The following is a 27,253-nucleotide window of genomic DNA, read 5'->3' as shown; positions in this document are numbered from 1 at the left end:
AACCTTGGTTTACTAAATAAATCAGTCTTTTACAACAACGGCTGTTAATTAATTGCATTAACAGCCGCCAAGAATTCAAATAATAACTGAAAGCTTACTATGGTTGGCAGAATGCCCAGAAGCAATTTGCAGGAAGCTGATAAGCAAGACAAGACAGGAAGGTATGTGAACGAAGTTGTTCCCTGCAAATTGCTTCAGTCGGAATTCCTCCTTAAATAGGCTAAGGGAGTGCCCAATTAGCCCCAAGCCTTACTCTCGAGGAGACCTCCTCCTGAGGAGCCACTCCTGCCTTTTGGCAGCTCTGCGCGCCCTTGCATTGAGAAGAGGTTCCTCCTCTTCACTTAAGAGAGCTTCTGAAGGCCCTGGCTGAATCCCTGCCTCTGGCACCACATCTTCTCCAGCCTCCTCATTGTCCGACTTGAGAGCCAGCTGCACAGGCTGCTGGCGCAGCACACCAGCCTCCTCGCTGTCTGAATCAGCTACTAGCTGCACAGGCCGTGTACGGGCCACAACACCTGGTGCTTTATTCACTAGAATTAACTGGCTTTTGCTTATGTCCACCATACATTATGGCGGCCTATATTTTGGCTCTATCACCACCAGCTGATCTCACGACTTTTACAGGTAGTCCTCGACTTATGACCCCAATGACCCCAACATTTCTGTGGCTAATTGAGACCGTTGTTAAGTGAGTTTGGTCCCATTTTACGACCTTTCTTGCCACAGTTGTTAAGTGAATCAGTGCAGTTATCAGTGACAGGTTGTTAAGTGAATCTGGTTTCCCCCATTATCTTTGCTTGACCCTGAAGGTCGCAAAAGGGGATCACGTGACCTCAAGACCCCACAACCATCAGAAATATGAATCTGTTGGCAAGCATCCGTAACCAAGAGGATGTACACCACGGCCATAAGTGTGAAAAACCATCATAAGTCACTTTTTTCAATGTCGTTTTTAACTTCAAACCGTCACTAAACAAATGGTTCTAAGTCAAGGACTACAAACAAACTACACCACAAACACGAAACCATCCTTCAAATATCTTTTTTTGAAAAAAAAAATACAATATATACCATCCCCGGAAGCCTCAAAAGTAAGAACCTTCCCCCCAGACAAGTTTCTCTCACGAGGATTCCTTGCACACCAAGCGTTTGCACTGATCTTCCAGAATGCCTCGGAAGACTTCATAACGGTGGTTTAGGTCCTTCCGGCTGTGGATGTGGTGCGTTGTGCCCAGAGCCCCATGAGAGGACGGAGCACCGTAGAACACCCGCTGAATGCGGGAGTGCACCAGCGCCATGGCACACATCATGCATGGTTCCCGAGTTAAGTACATGTCGTACCCGGTGCAAATGTACGGAAGGCCGTCCTCAAGAGAAGGAGGCGGCTGGGTACTGTTGTCCACAGGAAGAAAGGTGCAAGCAGGATAATCTTCGAAGCTGTAAGCTCCCCCTCCGTGGCTGTGGGCCACCAAGTCAACGCAGACCATCGCCGCGTGGAGAAGTGGGTTGGAGCCCTCTCTACAGTCGTGACCAACAGCCAGGACTCGGCCAGTGGCCGGATCCACCACTGTGGCTCCTATGGGCTCCATACCCTGCCTCGCTCCCTGCTGGGCTGCTTGGATAGCCAACTCCATGTAACCCTGCATGCGATCCTTCTCCAGGGGGGAGAAAAGACAGCCTTTCAGAGCTTGGCTGATCCGTTTGTTCTCGTGGAAGGAGACAGGCCAGTGCGACGCGGCTTCCTCATACTGGGGACGAGTCAAAGGCGCGCAAGCCGGCACATGGGCCAAGAAAGGTTTCCCCAAGCCACAGAAATCTACTTCGCCGCTGGGAAAGAGTTCAGCGAGGGACCGCAAGCCGGCCTGCTCTCCGTTGAGGCCTGCAAGGCACAAGATCATCTCCAGCGGGTGGGGGCTGCCTGCCGAGAGACAGGCCCGGATCCGTTTCAAATGAGGGTAGTCGCTCAACGGGTAGATAGCAGAGACTTCTTTCATCAGGCGACAGGTCTCTTTCTTATCCAGCACTGGGGCGGCGTAGACAGGCATGAGCCTGACGTCGCGAGATTCCAGCTCCGAAAGTACAGGCCGCACTTCCCAAGCGGAGGCGCCATTGGGCTCCGCTGTCTTCCGTCGCTTGGAATCGGGCTCCATCAGGCATCCTTGTCACATTCTCTGGGAAGGAAAGAGATTGTTAACAGATTAACAGAGTTGGAAGGAATGTTGTAGGTCATCTACTGACTAGTCCAAACCCTACCCTCCCTGCCTAAGCAGGAGACCCTATACCGGTGATGGCGAACCTTTTTGTTGTCGTGTGCTGAAAGCGCGCACCCATAATGCAATGCACGCGCAACCCCGCCCCCTCGCGCGCCATGCCCCCTGCACATCCGCGTGACCCTCCCACACTCCCTGTTTTGGGCCTAGTAGGCCTCCCTACAGCCTCCTGGGAGCAAAAATGAGTCATGGGAGGGCTGTGCCATACCCCCGGTGCTCCGTTTTGGCCCTAGTAGGCCTCCCTGCAGCCTCCTGGGAGCAAAAATGAGCCATGGGAGGGCTGTGCCGTACCCCCGGTGCCCCGTTTTGGCCCTAGTCGGCCTCCCTGCAGCCTCCTGGGAGCAGAAATGGGCCACGGGGGGTGAACTGCGCCGCACCATCCCCATGCCCCATTTTGGGCCTAGGAGGCTTCCCTGCACTTATAACCCATAATGCAATGCATCCACACCCTCCGCGCCTCGCCCACCCATGCATGTGCATGTGATCCCATGCTCCCGCTTGCCCCCGCGCGTCTTCTGCATGCGCCCTTTCCCCCACGCGTGGCAGAGACCCAAAATTCAGTTGGCCGGCAGGAGGCACACACGCATGCGCCGTGGAGCTGAGCTGGGGCAACGGTTCGAGTGCCCGCAGAGAGCGCTCTGCGTGCCACCTGTGGCAGGCCTGCCATAGGTTCGCCTACACCATTTCTGACAGATGGCAGTCCAATCTCTTCTTGAAAGCCTCCAGTGATGAAGCTCCCACAACTTCTGAGAGCAACTTCTGTTCTCACTGTCAGAAAATTTCTCCTTATTTCCAGGTTGAATCTCTTCTCGTTCAGTTTCCATCCATTATTCCTTGTCCGGCCTTCAGGCGCTTTGGAGAATAGCTTGAACCCCCTCCGCTCTGTGGCAGCCCCTCAAATATTGGAACACTGCGACGATCCAAAATTAAATGCAGGATGACAGTTAAAGCACTAGTCGCATTGTTCACCTTCCCTCCCATCTTCTTCCTTCCTTCAAAAATGTTAAAAAAAAAAAGAAAAAAAATTCTAAACATTAAGCCAGTTTTAAAGAAATAAGGCAAGCCTTTGTCCCACAGCTCACAACTGTGAGCCGGCACTGTACCGACCTTCAGAGTTGGTTCCAGGATGTGTGGATATAGACACAAATGCAGCCACCATTTTTTAATTTTTGAAATTAGTTCTTCAATTTGCCATCTAGCTCACCGTGAGGCAGAATTTACACTTTTAAATTTAAAACCATGATTTCCCCCCTCCCCCCAAGATTACGGGGCAGCTCCAGAAAGCTGCCATGTGATCCCAGGAGAAAGAGATGGAGCTGTTTTAAAAGAGTTGTAATCCCTAGTACAGGTCTCTTGCAGTGAGCAGGGGGTTGGACTAGATGACCTCCAAGGTCCCTCCAACTCTTGTTACTGAATTCAGAAATTCATGCACCACGAACCATTTTTTTCCCACTGATTCCCAAACATTTCACAACTTGAAAAGCACAGAATCCTCATTGTTGTTAACATTCTAGTAGTGATCCAATGGCCTTCCTACTCCTTGGCTCATTTCACTGACAACTCCAAGAACTAGATTTTTTTAAAAAAAAATTACATTGTTTAAAAAGGTGGGAAATAGGAAAGGCCAACCTTAAAAGACCTGCCCGTCTTATTTTATTTTATTTTTATTTTTTACACTGCACAAGGTTAAGAATGGATCTCTAGTGGCTCATGATCCGTTTTGGAAAACCATGCCTGGCTTTCAGTGGGAGAGTCTTTGGTAGAGAACGGGAGAAGCGCTCTGCACAAGCTCAGGAACTACATGCTGCATCAAGTGCTGTTCCTCGTTCCTCTGCTTCCGCTGGAAATAATAAGGCACCCTTAAAAATATTATTATTATTATTATTATTATTGGCTGTTAATTAAAGTCATGCATATGGTAATTTCCTTTCTTCCAGTTTGCAAAAGCCCTTACAAATAACCGCCCCCCCTCCCCCCAATCCAGGATCCCACTTTTTTTTTCGCACCACGTGATTGGGGGGGGCAGAAAAAAATCTCACCTCGTTTCGAATTCTGCAAATTTTCCCCGGCGAAGAAGCACCGCCTTCCGATTCTCCGCCGCGCCTGCCCTAAGCTCTGATTGGCCAGGGAAGTTCCACGGCTCTCCAAGAGGAGGGCGGTGATTGGCTAGCAGGCTCCGCTCTTTCTTCTTTCCTTTGGACGGCCGTTGGGTGCCGACGAGAGAGAATGGTCATCCTAGAGCGGCCCTTTTATCTTCACCCTCGAACAATAGAGAGAGACGACCAAGCGTGCCGGAAAGAACTGTCAGCCGATCTGAATACGGATGCGGAAGTGAGCGGGTTCCGGAGCTTGGGACATGGAGTCCGGGCAGCAGCCGGTGTGGCGCAGCCTAGGGCTGCTTGGCCGAAGCGCGGACGGTCCCGGGCTCGGTCCGGGCAACTGTGAGAAAAGACTGCTATGGGCCGCTTCGTTGCTCTGCGTCTTGCTGGATCTACAGTTGCCAGGTAACCATAGTAATCGGAGCCCACCTCCGTTTCCTTTTTGACCTTAGCAACCGAGCTCCTATTGGCCCCGCCCCTTGTTGCCACAGTCGTTTCCTGTCAATCTTTTTTGCTCCCAATACCCCTTTAACTTGGCAAGCTCCGCCCTGTCAGTCCTCGAGAGGCCCTCCCCTTGGGCAACGTGATTGGCTGGCTCCGCCTGTTCTTCCCTACCTACCCCCCTCCTCTCTTGGTTTCCTCCGTTTAAACCTTAGCATGTTCCTAGTCCTCAGTGATCTCCTCTGTACAATGGGACTGCTGACCTCTGTGAACCCATTTGCTCTACATAATGACCATCCGTATACAAGTAGTCTTTGATTTAACAACAGTTCATTTAGTGACCGTTCAAAGTTACAACGGCACTAAAACAAAAAGGGACTTTATGACCATTTTTCAATCTTATGACCGTTGCAGCATCCCCTTGGCCAGATGATCAAAATTCAGAACAGTTTGGCAACTGACTCATATTTACGACCGTTGCAGTGTCCCAGGGTCATGTTACTGTAACCTTGAAACAAGTAAAGTCAATGGGGAAGCTGGATTCACATAACAACCATTTTACTAACTTAACAACTGCAGGAATTCACTTAACAACGGTGGCAAGAAAGGTCATGAAATGGGGCAAAACTCTCACTTAGCAAAAGAAATATGGTCATAAGACGAGGTCTACCTGTAGCCATTATTTAAAAACCCAGAACAGGAGAGAAATAAAAAAAATATTAAATGTTAAAAACCCAGGCTAGGAAAGAAATAAAGAAATGTTAAATATTAAAAACCCAGGACAGGAAAGAAATAAAGAATAGAATAGAATAGAATTCTTTATTGGCCAAGTGTGATTGGACACACAAGAAATTTGCCTTGGTGCATACACTCTTGGTGTACATAAAAGAAAAGATACGTTCGTCAAGAATCATAAGGTACAACACTTAATGATAGTCATAGGGTGCAAATAAGCAATCAGGAAACAATATCAATATAAATCGTAAGGATACCAGCAACAAAATTACAGTCATACAGTCAGTCATAAGTGAAAGGAGATGGGTAGTGGGAACGATGAGAAGATTAATAGTAGTGCAGACTTAGTAACTAGTTTGACAGTGTTGAGGGAATTATTTGTTTAGCAGAGTGATAGCGTTCGGGAAAAAACTGTTCTTGTGTCTAGTTGTTCTGGTGTACAGTGCTCTGTAGTGTCATTCTGAGGGTAGGAGTTGAAACAATTTATGTCCAGGATGTGAGGGGTCTGTAAATATTTTTACAACCCTCTTTTTGACTTGTGCAGTATACAGGTCCTCAATGGAAGGCAAGTTGGTAACAATTGTTTTTTCTGCAGTTCTGATTATCCTCTGAAGTCTGTGTCTGTCTTGTTGGGTTGCAGAACCAAACCAGACAGTTATAGAGGTGTAGATGACAGACTCAATAATTCCTCTGTAGAACTGTATCAGCAGCTCCTTGGGCAGTTTTAAGCTTTCTGAGTTGGCGCAGAAAGAACATTCTTTGTTGTGCTTTTTTGATGACGTTTTTGACGTTGGGTGTCCATTTTAGGTCGTGAGATATGGTGGAACCTAGAAATTTGAGCGTCTGTACTGTTGATACTGTGTAGTCTAGTGTTGTGAGAGGTGGAAGTATGGGAGGGTTTCTCCTAAAGTCCACCACCATTTCTACGGTTTTGAGTGTGTTCAGTTCCAGATTGTTCTGGTCACATCACGAGGCTAGTTGTTCAACCTCCCGTCTGTGTGCGGATTCATCGTTGTCTCGAATGAGACCGATCACTATCGGGTCATCTGCGAACTTCAGTAGTTTAACAGATGGATCGTTTGAGATGCAGTCATCGGTATACAGCAGGGGTCTCCAAACTTGGCAACTTTAAGACTTCAGGACTTCAACTCCCAGAATTCCTCAGCTAGCAAAGCTGGCAAAGGAACTCTGGGAGTTGAAGTCCACAAGTCTTAAAGTTGCCAAGTTTGGAGACCCCTGGTATACAGAGAGAAGAGAAGTGGAGAGAGCACACAGCCTTGTGGGGCCCCTGTGCTAATTGTACAGGTATCTGATGTGATTCTGCTTAGCTTCACCTGCTGCTTCTTGTCTGTTAGGAAGCTTATGATCCACTTACAAGTGTGTTCAGGTACCGCTAGCTGGTTTAGCTTAGTTAGAAGAATGTCTGGAATGATGGTATTGAATGCTGAACTAAAGTCTACAAAGAGGACCCTTGCGTAGGTCTTTGGAGATTCAAGATGTTGTAGGATATAGTGCAGAGCCATATTAACAGCATCGTCTGTTGATCTATTTGCTCGGTATGCAAATTGCAGGAGGTGTAACAACGGATCCGTGATGGTTTTCAAGTGGGACAGAACTAGCCTTTCAAAGGTTTTCATAACTTCAGATGTTAGAGCAACTGGTCTGTAGTCATTCAGTTCCTTGATGGTGGGCTTCTTCGGGACTGGGATGATAGTAGAGCATTTGAAGCAAGAAAGTTCAAAAAAGAAATGGTAAATGTTAAAAACCCAGGACAGGAAAGAAATAAATGTTAAATGTTAAAAACCCAGGACAGGAAATAAATAAATAAATGTTCACTAAACTGAGCTATACAAAGTCACAATTTAGACCCATCAAAACCTAGGCTATAAGGGGAGAATACCCTTGGTAGGGGGATACCAAGCAAGTAACCGATTTACAATAAAGAACAGTAAAGGTTTTATAACTGTACAGCTAATTTAGTACGGTAATGTTAAATAGAATAGTTCGAATTAGAAACTTGATCTAAAGTTTCAGTGGGCCCCTAAACAGAAAAGCAGAAGGGTATAGAGCAAATGCAGCAGAACATCTAAGGAAAAAAATAGCATGAAAAGTACGTTCACATTAACAACCGATGGTTTTCAGGGTTTGAGCACATTTGAGTATTATTTCCTAGCTGCGGCCTTTCAAATCTTGCTCACTTAGTCGAAGAAGGACAGGAGCTCTGCGGTTCTCGTGAAAAGAGCAGCAATCTGCAAAGTTAAAAGTCAGTGTTTTTCACCCTTATACTAGCATCCCTCCGAAATCCATATGGCTCCGATCTCACTAAGGTTCATTAAGCCAGTCTCTTTCCACAGATACTGGGGAAGGACAGTATACAAACCCAATACAGTAATGCTATTATATGTTAAGCCTGCTTTTGTCCCTAATGTGGCCGCTTTTATTCTCGGATTTTAATAATTGGTTTCTACTACAGGTGAGCCACTCAGAGTCACTTTTAAAGGAAAGGGATTCCTCAGGGAGGGAGGGAGGAAGGAAGGAAGGAAGGAAGGAAATTAGTGAGGTACCATCTTTGGTGTTTGCAAAAGAATTTGTTGTTTCACCAGTTTGCTAACAATGCATCAAGGATCTAGGTCAGAATTCCTCAGCCATTTTAAGTTGTGTGGACTTCAACTCCCAGAATTCCCCAGCCAACATGTGAGGTCTTCAACTCCCACAGTTCCCTACCCAGCATGTGAAGACTTTAACTCCCAGAATTCCCCAGCCACCATGTGAGGACTTCAACTCCCATAGTTTCCTAGCCAACATGTGAGGACTTCAATTCCCACAGTTCCCTAGCCAGCATGTGAGGACTTCAACTCCCAGAATTCCCCAGCCAGCATGCGAGGGCTTCAATTCCCACAGTTCCCTAGCCAGCATGTAAGGACTTCAACTCCCAGAATTCCCCAGCCAGCATGTGAAGCCTTTAACTCCCAGAATTCCCCAGCCAGCATATGAGGACTTCAACTCCGACAGTTCCCTAGCCAGCATGTAAGGACTTCAACTCCCAGAATTCCCCAGCCAGCATGTGGACTTCAACTCCCAGAATTCCCCAGCCAGCATGCGAGGGCTTCAATTCCCACAGTTCCCTAGCCAGCATGTAAGGACTTCAACTCCCAGAATTCCCCAGCCAGCATGTGAAGCCTTTAACTCCCAGAATTCCCTAGCCAGCATATGAGGACTTCAACTCCGACAGTTCCCTAGCCAGCATGTAAGGACTTCAACTACCAGAATTCCCCAGCCAGCATGTGAAGCCTTTAATTCCCATAATTCCCCAGCCAGCATGTGAAGCCTTTAACTCCCAGAATTCCCCAGCCAGCATGTGAAGCCTTTAACTCCCAGAATTCCCTAGCCAGCATATGAGGACTTCAACTCCGACAGTTCCCTAGCCAGCATGTAAGGACTTCAGCTACCAGAATTCCCCAGCCAGCATGTGAAGCCTTTAACTCCCATAATTCCCCAGCCAGCATGTGAGGACTTCAACTCCCAGAATTCCCCAGCCAGTATGTGAAGCCTTTAACTCCCAGAATTCCCTAGCCAGCATATGAGGACTTCAACTCCCACAGTTCCCTTGCCAGCATGTGAGGACTTCAACTCCCAGAATTCCCCAGCCAGCATATGAGGACTTCAACTCCCACAGTTCCCTTGCCAGCATGTGAAGACTTCAACTCCCAGAATTCCCCAGCCAGCATGTGAGGACTTCAACTCCCAGAATTCCATACCAGCATGCTGTTTGACAAAGATGTTAAAGTCCCAGACATCTTGCCATCATTGAGAAACACTGCCCCTAACTCTTGGTCTCCCGAATGACTTCATCCCTTCCAGGTTTGTTGGCTGCCGGACAAGCTGAGATTGACAACCATCTAGAAATGGGTCGGAAGCTACTGGCTGCTGGGCAGCTGGCCGAAGCCCTCTCGCACTACCATTCGGCAGTGGGTGAGTACCAGCCTTGGAATATCACTTCAAGATGCCAGCTGCCTATTGGAAAAAAAGAGAGCTGCGGTGGCTGATACAGTTACATTAACATTGGGGCACTGTCCAATTTTTCTCAGGTAGAGGCTGCTTAAAGGCAATGAAAGATCTCTTAGTACAGTGATGGCTAACCTTTTCCGGACTAAGTGCCCAAAGCGCAAGCGGGCGCCCAAACCCCCAAAATGCAATGCACATGCAGGCCCCGTGCATGCGCCCTGCTCCTGCGAATGCGTGCGTGCCTCATGCATGCGTGCGCATCCCCACGTGTGCCCTGCCCCACGCATATGTGCATGCGCGCCAGGAGTGAAATCTAAAAATTTTCCCTGCCAGTTCTGTGGGCATGGCTTAATTGGTGGGGCATGGCTTGTTGGTCAGGTGACCTGTGGGTGTGGCTTGGTAGCCAGGTGACAGGGTGGGCGTGGCCAATAATAATAAGTAATAAAAATAATAAACAAAGCACACAAAACAATAAGAGATACCAAAAACCAACTTTCACACTTTACACACACACAACGCAACACAATGCAACACAACTGACTCACACACAATGTAAAAGCAGCTGCACTTCACCCAAAATGGGCCCTGCAACAAGCAGGAACCTCACAACACAGCCACAAAAAGCTCAAAAAACAACTTTCACACTTTTCCTACAACAAAATGCCGCATACACCTTTGTGAGATTTTTGTGTGTTTGTGTAGTTAGAGTGAAACACTACAGAAACACACCAAATCTCAGAAAGCTGCACAAAGTTTTATTTTATTTTATTATTTCATTTCATTTATATTTTTAGATAAAAGCAGCTAAGTTTAAAACTTCCTTAACTTTAAATTGCTATGTCTAAAAAAAAAACAAACCCCAATTAACTATTTTTTTTAAAGCTCCGAAAAAAAACAAAAAAAAACCAGTTACTTACCAAATTGAAGGCACAAGGCAGGCAGATTCAGTTGCTCACTGATTGGATTGATTGCAGGCAGACAGATTCAGTTGCTAACTGATGCAATGGATTGCAGCAGCCAAAACAAGGCAGGAAAAGCGAGCGAGCCCGAAAGAAGCAGCAAGCGGCCAAGCAAGACAAGTGGGCGACCGGGCAATTGGGTGGGCATGGGCGGGTAGGGCAGGGATTTTTGCTACTGGTTCTCCGAACTACCCGCCTCCATCGCTAATGGCTGATCCGGTCCGAACCGGGAGCATTTCACCCTTGATGCGCCCACCCCCCACCCCTGCATGCACCCCGCACATGCACAGCAGAGACCAAAGACCAGCTGGTTGGCGGGAGGCGCACGCACATGCGCGGCAGAGCTGAGCTGGGGCAACAGCTCGCATGCCCACAGAGAGGTGCTATTGGTTCGCCATCACTGTCTTAGTAGGAGGTGTTTTTTTTTTTAATTTGATTTATATGCCGCCCTTCTCCGGAGACTCAAGGCGGCTTACAGTGCGTTAAGCAATAGCCTTCATACTTTTGTATATTTATACAAAGTCAGCTTATTGCCCCCACAAACTTGGTCCTCAATTTACCTACCTTAGAAAGGATGGAAGGCTGAGTCAACCTTGAACCTGGTGAGATTCCAAATTACAGTAATTGCAGACAGCTGGTGTTAATCACAATGCTATCAGTCTGCTGAGCCACCAGGACCGGAGTAATTTAAAGCTATAGGAATCATAGCTATATGATCATAAAGGTGTTGGTGATCACCTTTAAAGCGCTCCATGGCTTAGGGCCGGGGTATTTACGAGACCGCCTTCTGCCGCCAATAGCCTCCCACCGGCCAGTTCGCTCACACAGAGAGGGCCTCCTCAGGGTGCCATCGGCCAGACAATGTCGGCTGGCGACCCCCAGGGGGAGAGCCTTCTCTGTGGCAGCACCTGCCCTCTGGAACGACCTACCCCCAGAGATACGCACGATACCAGACCTCCGGACTTTTCGTCGGGCCCTGAAAACACATCTATTCCATCTAGCTGGGCTGGCTTGACCCCATCCTTACAGTTTTAAATTTATAATTGGTTTTAATTGGGTTATTTTAAATTGATGGCCAAAAGTATTTAATGTTTTTTAAATTGTTTTTAAATTTTAGATGTTGTGTTTTTACCGTGGCTGTTCACCGCCCTGAGTCCTGTTGGAGAAGGGCGGTATACAAATTAAATAAATAATAAATAATAATAATAATAATCAGCTGAAGCATTTTAAAGAAGGAGAATTAGATGAACTGAACTGGAACAAGACTCTCCTGTTCTTCAGCAAAAAAAAAAAAAAAAGATTATTAACTATTAATAACTGCTAAATAGGCAGATCTGCTACATAATAGGATTAGTGTGTTTTTACAGTGTTTTACTCAGGCTTAATAAGAAAAAAACAAAAAGCTTAAAAAAAAAAATTAGCCCTGCTGCCAGGACCTAGATCAATTGATTTTAAAAAAATATTATTTTAACTCAAGCACTTTTAAAATCTTCTGATGCGAAATACTGTTCTGTTAGGTTTTCCATAAGGGAAAATGGCGTTTTTAAAGACAGGGCCTGCTATGAAATGGGCTGTGTCTCTTGCAAGAAAAAAACCAACCAAAACCCCCCTGCATAATCCTTCCTTCAAATTCAGATTATTTTCCCCTTCTACAAACTTGATGAACTATTGATTAGATAAGGAGCAGGACTCCTTTCCTTCGGCAGCTGCTCTCAATATTTTTATTCAGATGTTTCACCTGCCCTTCCTTTACCGCAGGGCGCAATTTTCTTCCCCACCACCCGTTTTTAACCTTCACAATAATGCAGTAGAGCAGTGATGGCGGACCTATGTTACGCGTGCCACATCTGGCACGCAAAGTCCTCTCTGCGGGCACGCGAGCCGTCGCCCAGCTCACGTTCACTGCGCATGCGTACACGCACCTCCCGCCAGTCAGCTGATTTTTGGGATGCGCAGGGGATGGGGCGCATGCGGGAGACGTGAGTGCATACAGGGGGGGATAGCGTCACGTGCGTTCTGGAAGTGTGGAAACGAGCCCAGAGTCTGGAGGGCCTCCAGAGACCGGGGGAGGCCGTTATCACCCACCTGGAGGCTCGGGGAAAGCCTCTGGAACCTGGGGAGGGCAAAAATGCCCCCTCTCCCCGCTGTGGTGCAGGTTGCTAAAAAATGTTAATCCCTCCCCTCCCGCGCATGCACAGGGGTTATGTGTCGCGTACATATGCGTGGGGGGTGCATGCATGCGTGGGGCGCACACATTGCATTCTGGGTGTTGGCACACGCATGCGCTGTCACACACGCACACACACGCTTTTGGCACCCGAAGAGAAAATGTTTAGCCATCACTGCAGTACAGAATAGCAACATAATGACAGCGCCAGGATGCTCTGTTGAGGTTCAGTCCAAGACTTTTCTGACCCACCGCTGGCAGCTGCAGCAGGAAGAGGTAGCCGTTTTCTGCATTGTGTCTTTTGCAAAATGACTCCGGGAAGGATTTTGCACACTCGGACAGGAGCACCCAGTTGAGGGACCACATTCTTTGTTTCCATGTCTGCTTTTCTGGTGTTGCGTGTCACAAATGGAGGCAGAGCTGCAGGTCGCTTAGTTTAGAATGCTAGCAAGATTAGCCTGCTTTCCTGCTAAATATGCACTCAGTGACTGACAACACTCTAAACCAGGGGTGGGCAACTGTGTCCCTTTTACAACCTGTGGACTTCAACTCCCAGAATTCCTGAGACAGCCAAGCTGGCTCAGGAATTCTGGGAGTTGAAGTCCACAGGTCATAAAGGGGCCATATTTGCCCACCCCTGCTCTAAACAGAAACGATCCTTGGCTCCATTTATTGAGAAAGGTATAGCTTTATTAGAAGTCAAGTGCCTTGCAATAGTGCATAGGCGGAATCGCACACCAAAATCCCCAAGTTCAACTTTTCCCTCCCTTAACTGCCTCTCATCGCTCACACACACACACACACACATACCCATGACCAATCAAGTTTCATCTAAAATGTTTTCAGAACGGTCACTTCAACTTTGGTATGCAGCTGCCTTCTTCTCCCAGAAGGGTGACCTTGAAGTAGCATCTCCTGGACATACAGCAGTTACTTTCGCTTTCCCCCAAGCATTTCCCCCTCCCATCCACCCTCCCCAGAGTCCATGGCAGACTGTCAACGAAGCACAAGCAAGCGTGAAGTAGCGATGGACACACTGACACTGTGGCTGATTTCTTTTTCTCCCTTCAAGAAATCGATCCGAAAAATTACCTTACCTATTACAAACGGGCCACCATTTACCTGGCTATGGGCAAGTTTAAATCAGCGTTGCCGGATCTCTCCAAAGCTATTGAACTCAAGCCGGACTTCCTTGCGGTAAGTTCTTCTTACTTTCACCTCCCGTCCTCCTCTCCAAGGTGACATTAAGCAGAAAGGGATTCTTAAGGAAAAATGGGATTATTCTGGTCCCACGGTGCTGGTCTTTAAAAAAAAAAAAAACAACGGGTCGTGTTCTAATTTGGGGAAGTTAGTTGATTCTGAAGGATCTAAACCGGGGTGAGTTGCCTGATTGGCAGAGGCTTTTAAAAAAAACAGCTTGGATCGTCAGAGGCATTTAAAAGAAAAAACCTCTTTTTTTCTTTTAAATGCCTCTGATGATCCAAGGTGAGTTGCCTGATCAGCAGAGGCTTTTTTAAAAAACTCAGCTTGGATCGTCAGAGGCATTTAAAAGAAAAAAAGGGTTTTTTTCTTTTAAATGCCTCTGATGATCCAAGCTGAGTTTTTTTAAAAAGCCTCTGCCGATCAGGCAACTCAGCTGGGATCGTCAGAGCCTTTTGAAAGCATTTTTTTACAACCTCTTCGCCGAAGAGGTTGTAGAAAAATGGTTTTACAAGTAAAAAAAAAAATTGGCCACGCCCACCCAGTCACATTACCCCCACCACCACCAAGCCACGCCCACAGAACCGGTAGTAACAAATTTTAGATTTCATCACTGATCTAAACTTCTCTGCTTCCATAGGCCCGGCTTCAGCGAGGCAACATCCTTCTGAAACAAGGATACACCCAGGAAGCAAAACAAGACTTTGAAGCCGTGGTAAGGAAAATATACTCGTTTCAAGAAACTGGCTGAGTAGGGTGTAAAGATATCCAGGTGTCATTCTTTTGACTTGTGCATCAGAACCACTGTTTCTTGGTGGCAACAAATTCAGTTAGTGAGCAACATGGTTAGCTGACAGTCTGGCTTTCTGGATTAAAACCAGGGTGTTACAGAAAATATCTTTTCAACACAGGGAAGGAGCGGTGACCAAGATTTATCGGCTTACTAAATCCTCTGAGTGTTTCGCCAGCCACAAGTGGACCGTGTGTTGGAATCTAGCAGCCTGAAATCCGTACAGCGCCCAAACCCCAATGTTTTCCTGTAGCAAGAAAACCCTGGTTTTTAACGGGGAAAAAAAATTGCAGATTAAGAGCACTAGCTAGGGTGACGATTGTTTTTTCTACCCTACGCATTTCAGACATTTCTTCTTTGATCCCGTCGTCCATGTTGTGCCACGATTATCGTTGTTGTTTTACGAGTTTCTATTTGACTATTTCGCTGGCTACCCAGAGTCTCTGGAGCTGGGTGGAATAGAATAGAATAGAAACACTACTAAATAAACAAACCCCTGTCCAGATCTGTTGGAACTGAGCATTTTTCTTTTAACATATGCCACAAAGGAATGCAAACAATGTGCGTCCTTTCGTATTCAGTGTGTATCATGTAACCTTTTTTATTTTATTCTATTTTTAAAAAAAAAAAAAAAAAAACTACTTTCCCCAGCTCAAGAGCAATCCAGATGATGCAGAGGCCCGGAACCAGCTATCCAGAGTCACCGAGCAAGAATTTTCCATGCAAGAAGCTCAGACTGCCTTTCAGAAAAAAAACTATCGGGGAGCAGTCAGTTTTCTGGATCAAGTCATTGAGGTACCTTCTTAATTCATCTTCTCTAAGCTAAAGTTGTCTGGTTTAGTTTAGTTTACTTTATTGTCCTTGCACCTTGTACAGTGAAATTAAAGACGACCTTCAGTGTACATTATACCTAAAAAAAATAAAACACAAGCACGCATCCTTCACATTCTATACAATTGAATTGAAACCCCCTGATTAATATTGCACTGTACGAGAACTTGTCGATCGAAAGGTCGGCAGTTCAGCGGTTCGAATCCCTAGTGCCTCGTAACGGGGTGAGCTCCCGTTACTTCTCCCAGCTTCTGCCAACCTAGCAGTTCGAAAGCACGTAAACTATGCATGTAGAAAAATAGGGACTACCTTTGGTGGGAAGGTAACAGCGTTCCGTGCGCCTTTGGCATTTAGTCATGCTGGCCACATGACCACGGAGACGTTTTTGGACAGTGCTAGCTCTTCGGCTTTGAAACGGAGATGAGCACCACCCCCTAGAGTTAGCAATGACTAGCACATATATACATAGCACATATCAACTTGTGGTAATTAGGCTGTGCTGAAGCTGAAAGGAGCTGTTTCTTCCTGTTTGCTGCAAGGAGGTAACTCCTGGGAAGCAGAGGCCAAAGGGTGGGGGCCAGTGGGTAGGCGGGGCTACATCATCATTATTATTATTATTATTATTATTATTATTATTATTATTATTATTTTGAATTTGTATACCGCCCTTCTCCCTGAGGACTCAGGGCGGTGAACAGCCAAGTAAAAACATCAAGTACAAATATTAAAATACAGTTAAAATATATATATATAAATTTGGCCCCATTAATTAAAAACAATAAACAAAACACTTAAAAACACTTAAAAAATTAGGCCCTTTTTAGGGGGGGAAAAGGTGCGTCTTATACTCCGAAAAATACAGTAAATAGTGGAACGGCTTTCCTTCAGAAGTTGTGGAGGCTGCATCCCTGGAGGCTTTTAAGAAGAGACTGGACAGCCATTTTGTCCGGAATGGTACAGGGTCTCTAGCTTGAGCAGGAGATTGGACTGGAGCAGGGATGTCAAACTCAAGGGGTGCTTAGCAATAGTGGGTTTCACTTACCTTCGCTACCGTTTCAGAACTGTGAGAGTGCGCTTGCGTGCGCTTGCTTGGCTTGCGCGCGGCACTTCTGCGCATGCACAGAGCATCCATGATGATGTCCGGGCGGGTGGACGGAGCCTCCCTCCCCCACCGCTACCATTCACCCGAACCTGTAGAAACCCACCACTGGTGCTTAGGTCTGGCTCGCGGGGGCTGGCCTGGAAATAGCAAAGGACCGGCTCACGGTGCCTCTGCTGGCCAAAACGGGGTGGGAGGGTACACATGCCCCTCCCCCTTCCGCGCCCCGTTTCGGCTGGCAGAGGGGCTATCAAAACAAACTGAAAACAAAACAAAAGGAGAAATATTTCCCCTTTTGCCTTTGAGCATGCAAGAAGGGCCTGGTAGTACAGTGGTCTAAAGCACCCTGTTATTAAGACCAGCTGCCTGCAATTACTGCAGGTTCGAATCTCACCAGGCTCAAGGTTGACTCAGCCTTCCATCCTTTCTAAGGTAGGTAAATTGAGGACCCAGTTGTGTGGGGGCAATAAGCTGACTTTGTATAAACATACAACAGGATGAAGGCTATTGCTTAGCACATTGTAAGCCGCCCTGAGTCTCCGGAGAAGGGCGGCATATAAATCAAATTTAAAAAAAAAAAAAAAAAGGGACAGGAAAGGAGAAAGGGAAAGAGGGAAGACAAAGACAAAGAAGAAAAGATGGGAAGAGAGCAAGGAAGGAAAAAGAAGGAAAGAGGGGAAGGAAGAAGAAATTAGAATAAAGAGGGAAAGAAAAAAAAAGGAAGGAAGGAAGGAAGATTATAATGACTGAGGGAGGGTCTGCCTCACCACTTAGCCACCATAGGTGCCCCTCCCAAACACAAGTCCCGTGTCATGCCTACCATGACCACACCCCTCCCCTCCCCAGCCCTCCGTGGTCAAACACAACCCTGATGCGGCCCTCAGCGAAATCAAGTTTGACACCCCTGGACTAGAAGATCTTCAAGGTCCTTTCCAGCGATGATGTTGACATGACCACAATGAGGCTGAGCAAAACCATTGTCATGCCCCACCCCCCCACCCCCGGCTTTCTTTCAGATCTCCCCTTGGGATCCAGAACCCAAAGAGCTGCGCTCCGAGTGCTACCTCCATCTTGGGGACTACAACAAGGCCATCCTGGACTTAAAGCCCACCACTAAGCTGCGGAATGACAACAGGGCCGCCTTCCTTAAGCTCAGCAAACTCTATTACAACTTGGGAGAACACGAAGAGTCCTTAACGTGAGTGAGCCATGTAAATGCAAGGTCATTTTGTGTGTGTGTGTGTGTGTGTGTGAGGGGTGGTATTCACTTACCTTCGCTACCGGTTCGCAAATGTGAGCATGCGTGCTTGCTTCGCTCGCTCGCACCACCTCCGCACATGCACAGAGATTAAAAAAACAGGAGGTGATGACATCCGGGCAAGTGGACAGAGCCTTCCACAGCCGCCGCTACCAGTTCGCCCGAACCGAATTGGCTGAATTCCACCACTGGTGTGGTTTGTGTGTGTGTGTGTGTGTGTGTGCGTGCACGCGTGCTTCTAGTATACATGCGTATCAGGTGGACAACACACAGTCTATCGACAACCCCAACAATACTCTTCCGGAGACCCCCCCCCAGCATCCCAAAGTTGGAATGCTGGGATTCAGGAAAAAAAAGTTGCGACGTGCAAACAGTCGCAGTTCTGCCTCCGATTTCCATTTTTCAAATGAGTGACAGAGTAGTCCTTGACTTACGACTAAGCGAGGCAGTTGTTAAGTGAGTTTTGCCCCGGTTTTACAACTCCCCCCCCCCGAGTCGTTAAAACGAATCGTGTGATTATTAAGCGAATCTGGCTTCCCCCATTTGCTGATTACAAATGGTGATTGACCCCCCCTCCCCCCAGGACAATGCAACCATCCTAAGTACATGCCGGTTGCCAAATTTTGATCAGGGGACCCTGGGGATGCTGCAATGGTCAGAAGTACGAAAGCCAGCCCTAAGTCACTTTTTTCAGCGCCGTTGTCACTTCCAGTGGTCACTAAATGAATAGATGCAAGTCAAGGAAGGACCATCTGGATGAAATTGGCCACAGCGCTTTCTGTGATGTCCTATAGCAGTGATGGCTAACCTTTTTGCCATCGTGCCAGGAGCTGGGGGGGGGGGTTTGTTGTTGTGTGCGTGCGTTCCCACATCCGTAATTCTATGCGCTGTATCCCCGCACATGCGTGCGTGCCCCCCCCCCCAGCTTCCCCCCAACTTCCCACCGAAAGTTGGCAAACGGGCCATTTTCGGCCTTCGGGGGGGGAGGGGAAAGCTGTTTTCGCCCTCCCCAGACTCCTAGAAAGGCTCTGGATCCTGGGGACAGCAAAAAATGGGCCTTCCCCACCCCCACCCCGCAGAGGCAGGAAACAGCCTGTTTCCCTACTTCTGGTGGGCCCAGAAGGCCCGAGCTGAGCTCACGTGCCCAGCGATATGGTTACGGGTGCCACAGGTTCGCCATCACAGTCCTATAGGATGTCAATGAGAACAGCAATACAAATCTGGCAGAAGGAGGGTGAATTTAGTCCTCTAAAGCTAGTACAAGTAGTCCTTGTTTATCGGCCATCTCGTTTAGTGACCATTCACATTTACAGTGGTGACAACCAATCCTCGCATTTAACAACCTGTGAGGTCCGTTAAAAAAAAAAGAGAGAAGTTGAGATAAGATCATAAGTACATTTGTGGTTTCACTTAGTGACCACTTCGCTTAACGACCGAGTTGCTGGTCCCAATGGTGTTCGTTAAATGAAGACCGTCTGTAAATGAAGCGCGGATGTCGCTCCATGGCCTGTCAGAAGACCAAGAGGAAAGATTGTGCCCAAATTTCCCACTGTTTGAAGCCAGCCGTTCTCAAACTTTTTAACGTTCGGACCAGTGGTGAAATTCAAATTTTTTTGGCTTGGTGGGCGTGGCTTGGTGGGCGTCGCGGGGGAAGGATACTGCAAAATCCCCATTCCCTCCCCACTCCTGAGGGAAGGATACTGCAAAATCCCTATTCCCTCCCTACTCCTGAGGGAAGGATATTGCAAAATCTCCATTCCCACCCCACTCTAGGGCCAGCCAGAGGTGGTATTTGCCGGTTCTCCAAACTACTCAAAATTTCCGCTACCGATTCTCCAGAACCTGCTGGATTTCACCCCTGGTTAGGATCCTTGTCTAAAACGATAAGACTGTTTGCTTTTATGTGGTTTATATTCGTTGACGTTTACAGCATTGGAAAATAAAATTAAGAAAATGTAAAATATTTACTCAGGAGACTTCCGCGGATCCCCCCTGAAAGGATCTCAGGCCACCCTGGAAAACCACTGCTTTAAATCTTTAATAATTTAAGCAAAAAAAAAAAATAAATAGGATAAATCACAGTTAGACTTAGACTTAGAATATCTTTATTCTCACTTTAAATGTACACTAACCGGCGTACATTAAAATGAAATTTCATTGCATACAGCTCTCAAAGGGCCACCACTTCACTATACACTACATAAACATGACAAAAGTATAGGTACGTAGCAGTGGTGGGTTGCTCCCAGTTCGCACCGGTTCACAAGAACCGGTAGTAAAAATTTGTAGTAGTTCGGAGAACTGGTAATAACATTGGCCGGCCACACCCTGAACTGGTCCTCAGCCCGGTCGCCGCTCACTTACCCCACCCACCTCATCAGAGGCTTTTTTTTTTTACTTTTAAAAGCCTTTTTTTCTGCAACCTCTTCGGCCAAAGAGGTTGTAGGAAAAGAAATCCCTTTAAAAGCCTCTGGCGATCCCAGCTGAGTTGCCTGATCGTCAGAGTCGTTCCTGACTCTAGGGGACGGTGCTCAACCCTGTTTCAAAGCCGAAGAGCCAGCGCTGTCCGAAATCGTCTCCGTGGCCATGTGGCCGGCATGACTAAACGCCAGAGGTCCACAGAACGCTGTTACTTTCCCACCAAAAGTGGTCCGTATTTTTCTACTTGCATTTTTTATGTGCTTTCAAACTGCTAGGTTGGCAGAAGGTGGGATAAGTAACGGGAGCTCACCTTGTTACGCGACACTAGGGATTCGAACTGCTGAACTTCTGACCTTTCGATCGACAAGCTCAGCATCTTAGCCACTGAGCCAACATGTTCCCCCTGGATAGATAGATAGATAGATAGATAGATAGATAGATAGATAGATAGATAGATACTATGTTTCCCAAAAATAAGACCCTGTCTTATTTTTTTTTTCCACCAAAAAAAGGCACCAGGTCTTATTTTCGGGGTGATATCATCCATTGACTCACCTCACTTGTGCTTGTCACCCCCAGCCTCCTTTTCGCTGTCAGAGGCCTTCAGGAACTTCGATTTCGGATTGTTGCAACTAGGCCTCACACACCTCTGCCCATTTCTTCTATAGCCAGCAAGGCTTTCCTGAAGGCCTCTGTACCCAATAACAAAGCTCCGGATCGATCTCAATCAGGAAAGCCCTGCTGGCTGCAGAAGAAATGGGCTGAGGTGTGTGAGGCCTGGCTGCAACTATCCAAAGGTAAGTAGTAGGGCAGCTCCACCACCACCCAATCCCCACCCTAGCTTAATTTTTACCCGTGCATCCTGGAGTGAGTTGGGTCTTAATTAGGGCTTATTTTGGGGGGTAGGGCTTATAACGGGCACACATGTAAAAAATCAAGCTAGGACTTTCTGAGTAAGTCGTATTTTGGGGAGATAGATAGATAGATAGATAGATAGATAGATAAAAATTACCATACTTTTTGGAGTATAAGACACACTTTCCCCCCTTAAAAGAGAGTGAAAATTTGGGTGCATCTTATACACCAAATGTAGCCCCGTCCACCCCACCCTTCAGCCGTTTTCGGCCTCCGTGCGTTCCGTTTTCGGCCTCCATGTGTCACATTTTTGGCCGGTTCTAGGCAGCAGGGATCGGTGGCGGCAAATGGGCCACGGCGAACGGGCCATGACGGTGGCGAACAGGCCGTGGCAAATGGATGGTGGCAAATGGACTGTGCCAAACGGGCCGTGGCAAACAGGCCCCAGCAAATGGGCTGCGTCGAACGGGCTTGCGGTGGTGGCGAACAGGCTGTGGCAAACGGGCCCTGGTGGCGGCAAACGGGCCGCGGCGAATGGGTGGTGGTGAATGGGCCACGGAGAATAGGTGGCGGTGGTGAATGGGCTGCGGCAGCGCTAAATGGGCTGCGACGAACGGACCAGATGAATACTGGATGGATGCTGGGAGGCAAAGGCAGATTTTTTTTTTCTTGTTTTCCTCCTCCAAAATGGTAGGTGCTTCTTATAGTCCGGACCTTATAATCCAGAAAATACAGAAATTATGCATGTACCCACATATGTTATATGACACAGAGAAACAACACAGTGTAGTTCGGATGGATAAATGTACATGGCGAGAAAAAGTTGATTGAGTTTGCTCAGGATGCAACGCTCTACAACGTGGTTTGCAAGCTGCCATAGCTTTCTATTAGCCTTTCAAGGTATGAAGCCGAAATTCCCAGAATGCTTTTTGGTTGATGTAGCAGGGTCAAAAAAACAGCCTCTTCAAAGCCTGTCGAGAGTTTTTTTGTTTTTTTTTCCCCCTCCACTCCGCTTGTATGCCAAATCAACTCAAGGCGGGGTCATCTTGAGTTTCTTCTTCTCCTCACACTCAGACTGACTCATCCTTTCCGAAACTTCCCCTTTGATGGCGGGGTTATTTCTTCCCGGTTCTCAAGGCCAAGTCTGCATTCCTTCACCTATGCCAAACCCAAATTAGGGAAGTCACATGGTGGCTTAGCAGAATTTGGGAACCCAAGTCAGTGTACCATGAATGAGCTGGCTTTCCTTCCCAGACATACCCCTCCTCTTTTTCTTTTTTTAATACATTTTATTTGTAATTTTTCCTGTAACAGCCCTACATATTTTGTGGACAGTGTATTGTCTGGATCAATGTACCTTTTGCACAATGCTAATGCTAATAATAACAATACAATTACTGTATTTTCCAGCGTATAAGACGACTGGGCGTATAAGACAACCCCCGACTTTTCCTGTTAAAATATAGGGTTTGGGCTATACTCGCCGTATAAGACTACCCCTCTTCCAACGCACACCAAATAAAAATTAAAAAACATCAACTGGCTCACCCACAATGTAAAAGCAGCTGTGCTAGACCCAAAATGGCCCCTGCAACAAGCAGGAACCTCACACAGCCACAAAAAGCCCAAAAACCCAACTTTCACACTTTACACACACAAAATTCCACATACAGCTTTGTGAGATTTTGTGTGTTTGTGTAGTTAGAGTGAAACACTACAGAAACACTAAATCTCAGAAAGCTGCACAAATATAATTTTATTTTATTTTTATTTTTATATGAAAGCTAAATTTAAAACTTCCTAAACTTTCAATGGCTAGGTCTAAAATAGAACAACTAAAAAAAAAACATAATAACTATTTTTTTAAAGCTCCCAAAGGGGAAAAAACTTAGACCAATAGAACAGGGGTCTCCAACCTTGTCAACTTTAAGACTTGTAGACTTCAACTCCCAGAATTCCTCAGCCAGCTTTGCTTTGCTGGCTGAGGAATTCTGGGAGTTGAAGTCCACAACTCCCTGCCTGCTTGATTGCAGGCAGAGAGTTGCTTGCTGATGGAATGGATTGCAGGCAAGCGAAGCAAGGCAAGCGTTGCGACTAGCAGCTAAGGTAAGCAAGCTGGAGAGGGAAAACTTTTTCCCTTTTACATGGCTCTGGCGATCCAAGCTGAGTTGCCTGATTATCAGGCAACTCAGCTGGGATGGTCAGAGCTTGGCTCATCAGAGCCATTTAAGGCTCGTCAGAGCCTTTCGGGCTGGTCTGCCTGATTACAGGAGAATGACACCCGGTGTATAAGACGCCCCCCAACTTTTGAGAAGATTTTCATGTGTTAAAAAGTCGTCTTATACGCCGGAAAATACGGTAAATATACATAATCGTAGTCTTCCAACTTCTAACCTTAATATGCACATTGTAATAATAATAAATTCTGTTATATATCAGTGTGCATAATACTATTTTCCCAATGTGACTTTCTACTTTTTGGGGGGATGTGGTGACTCAGTGGCTAAGCTGCTAAGCTTGTCGATCGAAAGGTTAGCAGTTCAGCAGTTCGAATCCCTAGTGCCGTGTAACGGGGTGAGCTCCTGTGACTTGTCCCAGCTTCTGCCAACCTAGCAGTTCAAAAGCACGTAAAAAATGCAAGTAGAAAAATAGGGACCACCTTTGGTGGGAAGATAACAGCATTCCGTGAGCCTTTGGCGTTTAGTCATGCCGGCCACATGACCACGGAGACGTCTTCGGACAGCACTGGCTCTTCGGCTTCGAAACGGAGATGAGCACCGCCTCCTAGAGTTGGGAACAACTAGCACATATGTGCGAGGGGAACTTTTACCTTACTTTTTTTTTCTTAATTTTTAATACGGTCACTGTATTAAAAGATATTTTGTCTCTATCCATCATCTCTTGCTCTTTTTAAAATTTCATCATTTATTGATTTTTTGGTAACACTTTCATATTTCTCCCTTGGGATCTTATATCAGTTTATAGCAGTTTTGTTCAAACTGAATGTTTCTTCTACCTCACCCCTTATCTCCTGCTGCTGACTCGTTTGAATACCCATCCATAATCCTTTCATTATTTTATATTATATTTCAGAATTTGGGAGGCCAGGTCAGTGTACCATGAACGAGCTGGCTTTCCTTTTTGTTACCTTGGGTATGGTATGTCTTGTCATTGACATACCATCCCAGCGATTAGGAAAGATGGGGTTGAGCTTATGACACCTCACAGTACAGATATTCCTCAATTTACAACAGTTCGTTTAGTGACCGTTCAAATTTACAACAGCACCAGTGGTGGGATTCAAATAATTTAACAACTGGTTCTCTGCCCTAATGACCGGCTGGGTGGGCGTGGCCAGGGGTGTGTGACAGGCAGCACTCAGCCTTCTGCCCCCCGGGTCATCAGGGAAGGACGCACCGCCCCCCCCCCCGTCCCATTTTGGGCCTAGTAGGCCTCTCTGAAGCCTCCTGGGAGCGAAAACGGGCTGCAGGGGGGCACTGCACACACACCCTCACACCCTGTTTTGGGTCTAGGAGGCCTCCTTGCACTTACTTGTGAGCCAAAATGGGGCACGTGGAGACTCCTGTAAGGGAAGGGGAGGGGCCAGCCAGCAATTTAACTACCGGTTCGCCCAAACTGGCTGAATCCCACCACTGAACGGCACTGAAAAAAGTGACTTATGACCGTTTCTCAGAGTTAACAACCATTCCAGCAACCCCACATATGATCAAAATTCAGACAATGGGCAACCGGTTCATATTTCTGACCGTTGCTATGTCCCAAGATCACGCGATCCCCTTTCACAACCTTCTGATGAGCAAAGTCAAAGGGGAAAGCCAGATTCACTTAACAACTGGGTTATTCACTTAACAACTGAAGCAAGAAAGGTCGTAGAACGGAGCAAAACTCGCTTAACAAATGTCTCCCTTAATAACATAAATTTTGGACTCAATTGTGGTCGTAGGTCGAGGATTGCCTGTATACAAACTACTGGCAAATTAACAGATCAGATGTACTCTGTTTCCCTGAAAATAAGACATCCCCTGATAATAAGCCAATCAGGCTTTTGAGCGCATGCGCTAAAATACCCCCCCCGAAAATAAGCCCTCCCCGAAAATATTTAAACGCAGAGCTGGAAATCAAGTAAGACGGCAAGAAGAGCCCCATCTTGCTCCATGCACCCCAAAATAATAAGACCTCCCCCAAAATAAGGCCAAGTGCTTATTTCGGGGTTCAAAAAAATATAAGACAGGGTCTTATTTTCGGGGAAACTCTGTAGTTTCTTTCCCCGACCTTGAAATATATACAGGTAATCCTTGACTTAACGACCATAATTGAGCCCCAAACTTTCTTTCCTAGGCAAGAAGTGAGTTGTGCCTCATTTTTACGCCCTATTTTGGCCACAGTTGTTAAGCGAATCACTGCAGTTGTTGAGTGAATTGTGCGGTGGTTAAGCGAATTGAGCTTCCCTCCCCATTGACTTTGCTTGTTGGAAACCAGCTGGGAAGGTTACAAATAGGTGATCACATGACCCCGGGACAAAATAAAATAAAATAATAAAATAAATAATAAAATAAAATAAAATAATTAAAATAAAATAATAAAATAAAATAAAATAAATAAAATAAAATAAAATAAAATAAAATAAAATGCAACATCAAAGCTTCCCAATGGTGTAAACTCAGATACAAAAGCAGTTTTATTTTTAAAAAAGCATGCATAGAAAAGAGAAGCTCATAACTAATCAATGTGAGACCCAACCTAGAACTAAGGAGAAATTACCTCACAGTGAAAACAATTAATCACTGGAACAATTTGCCTTCAGAAGTTCTAGGTGCTCCAACACTGGAAATTTTTAAGAAGTGATTGGACGGCCATTTGTCCGGAATGGTATAGAGCAGTGATGGCTAAGCTTTTTTTCTTTGGGTACCAAAATAATGCACACCCATAATGCAATGCCCCCCGCGCACCCCCACACCCCTATGCATGCATACGTGACACCCCCCCGCTCCTCCCCTGCACATGCATGCACAACCCCCCGTCTCCCCGAGCATGCATACGTGACCCTCCCCCCCCCCCGCCGCACTCCATTTTGGCCTAGCAAGTTTCCCTGAAGCCTCCTGGGACCAAAAACAGGCCGCGGGGGGGGGGCTGCACACCCCCTCCACGCAGGCGTCCATGACTCACGCCCCCCGTGGCAGAGACCCCAAAATTAGCTGGCCATCGAGAGGCGCGCACACATGCGCGGTGGAACTGACCTAGGGCAACGGTTCACATGCCCGCAGAGATGGCTCCGTGTGCCACACGTGCCATTGGTTTGCCATCACGGGTATAGGGTTTCCGGCCTGAGCAGGAGGTTGGACTATAGAACACCTCCAAGGTCTCTTCCAACTCGGTTATTCTGTTATGGCTTCAATTTCTTTGAATTGTCTGCTTATCTTCCTTCTTCTGGAGCTTTAATTCAGAATAGAGCGTGGAGTGGCTGGCCAGTCTCTTCTTAAAAGCCTCCAGTGATGAAGCACCCAGAACTTCTGGAGGCAAGCTGTTCCGCCGGTTAATTGTCCTCACTATTAGGAAGTTTCTCCTTAATTCCAGGTTGTTTTCTCCTTCATTTCATTTTCATTTCATTTGTTGGATTTATATACCGCCCTACTCCCGAAGGACTCAGGGCGGTGAACGGCCACAGAATAAAACACCTAAATAAATAAACACATAAATACAAAATTTAAAAACAGAATAAAACCGAATTAAACAATTTGACCGAGACAAATTTAAAACACTTTTAAAAACAAATTAAAATTTACATTTTAAAGGGGAAAGATTTAGGCCAGGCCAGCTTGATGGAATAAAAAAGTCTTGAGAGCGCGACGGAAGGTGCGCAGATCCAGGATCCTCCGTATCTCCGGGGGGAGCTCATTCCAGATAGTAGGTGCCCCCACAGAGAAGGCTCTCCCCCTTGGTGCCGCCAGTCGACATTGTTTGGCCGACGGCACCCGGAGGAGCCCCTCTCTATGTGAGGCGTACCGGCCGGTGGGAGGCTATTCGTGGTAGCAGGCAGTCCCGTAAATAACCAGGTCCTAAGCCATGGAGCACTCTAAAGGTGATAACCAAAATCTTGAAGCG

At 46.7% G+C, this 27,253-nt stretch overlaps 2 protein-coding genes across 4 annotated transcripts in view; one reads left to right on the top strand and one right to left on the bottom strand.

The window, feature by feature from the left end:
- Positions 1-1,025: 1,025 nt before the first annotated feature.
- On the bottom strand, positions 1,026-4,591 carry ADAT3 (adenosine deaminase tRNA specific 3). 3 transcript variants are annotated; one of them, XM_034441834.3, is made up of 2 exons: positions 4,310-4,591; positions 1,026-2,171 (listed from the first exon to the last, which is right to left on the bottom strand). In XM_034441834.3, the coding sequence occupies exon 2, from the start codon at positions 2,148-2,150 to the stop codon at positions 1,122-1,124; it is 1,029 nt and encodes a 342-aa protein (XP_034297725.2). In that variant the 5' UTR covers positions 2,151-2,171; positions 4,310-4,591; the 3' UTR covers positions 1,026-1,121. The 3 variants fall into 3 exon arrangements, 2 of the variants coding, with proteins under 2 accessions (XP_034297725.2, XP_060540380.2); XM_060684397.2 differs by lacking the exon at positions 4,310-4,591 and adding an exon at positions 2,821-2,944; XR_015733670.1 differs by lacking the exon at positions 1,026-2,171 and adding an exon at positions 3,919-4,110 and having other exon boundaries at positions 4,310-4,344.
- Positions 4,479-27,253, top strand: part of LOC117679695 (dnaJ homolog subfamily C member 3-like) — a 38,475-nt gene continuing 15,700 nt past the window's right edge. Inside the window, exons 1-6 of the mRNA XM_060684396.2 lie at positions 4,479-4,774; positions 9,407-9,517; positions 13,749-13,873; positions 14,517-14,591; positions 15,318-15,461; positions 17,613-17,794. Of these exons, the coding sequence (XP_060540379.2) occupies positions 4,627-4,774; positions 9,407-9,517; positions 13,749-13,873; positions 14,517-14,591; positions 15,318-15,461; positions 17,613-17,794 (785 nt within the window). The 5' untranslated portion in view covers positions 4,479-4,626. The remainder of the gene's footprint in view (positions 4,775-9,406; positions 9,518-13,748; positions 13,874-14,516; positions 14,592-15,317; positions 15,462-17,612; positions 17,795-27,253) is intronic.

Source organism: Pantherophis guttatus, chromosome 4, assembly GCF_059756535.1.
Source record: "Pantherophis guttatus breed Tessera chromosome 4, ASM5975653v1, whole genome shotgun sequence".
NCBI classification, from domain to species: Eukaryota; Metazoa; Chordata; class Lepidosauria; order Squamata; family Colubridae; genus Pantherophis; species Pantherophis guttatus.
This window is presented reverse-complemented; position numbering and strand designations above follow the sequence as displayed.

Bases quoted from the DNA above. Each gene is read 5' to 3' on its own strand.
- ADAT3 (XM_034441834.3), bottom strand. From the start codon at position 2,150: ATGGAGCCCGATTCCAAGCGACGGAAGACAGCGGAGCCCAATGGCGCC.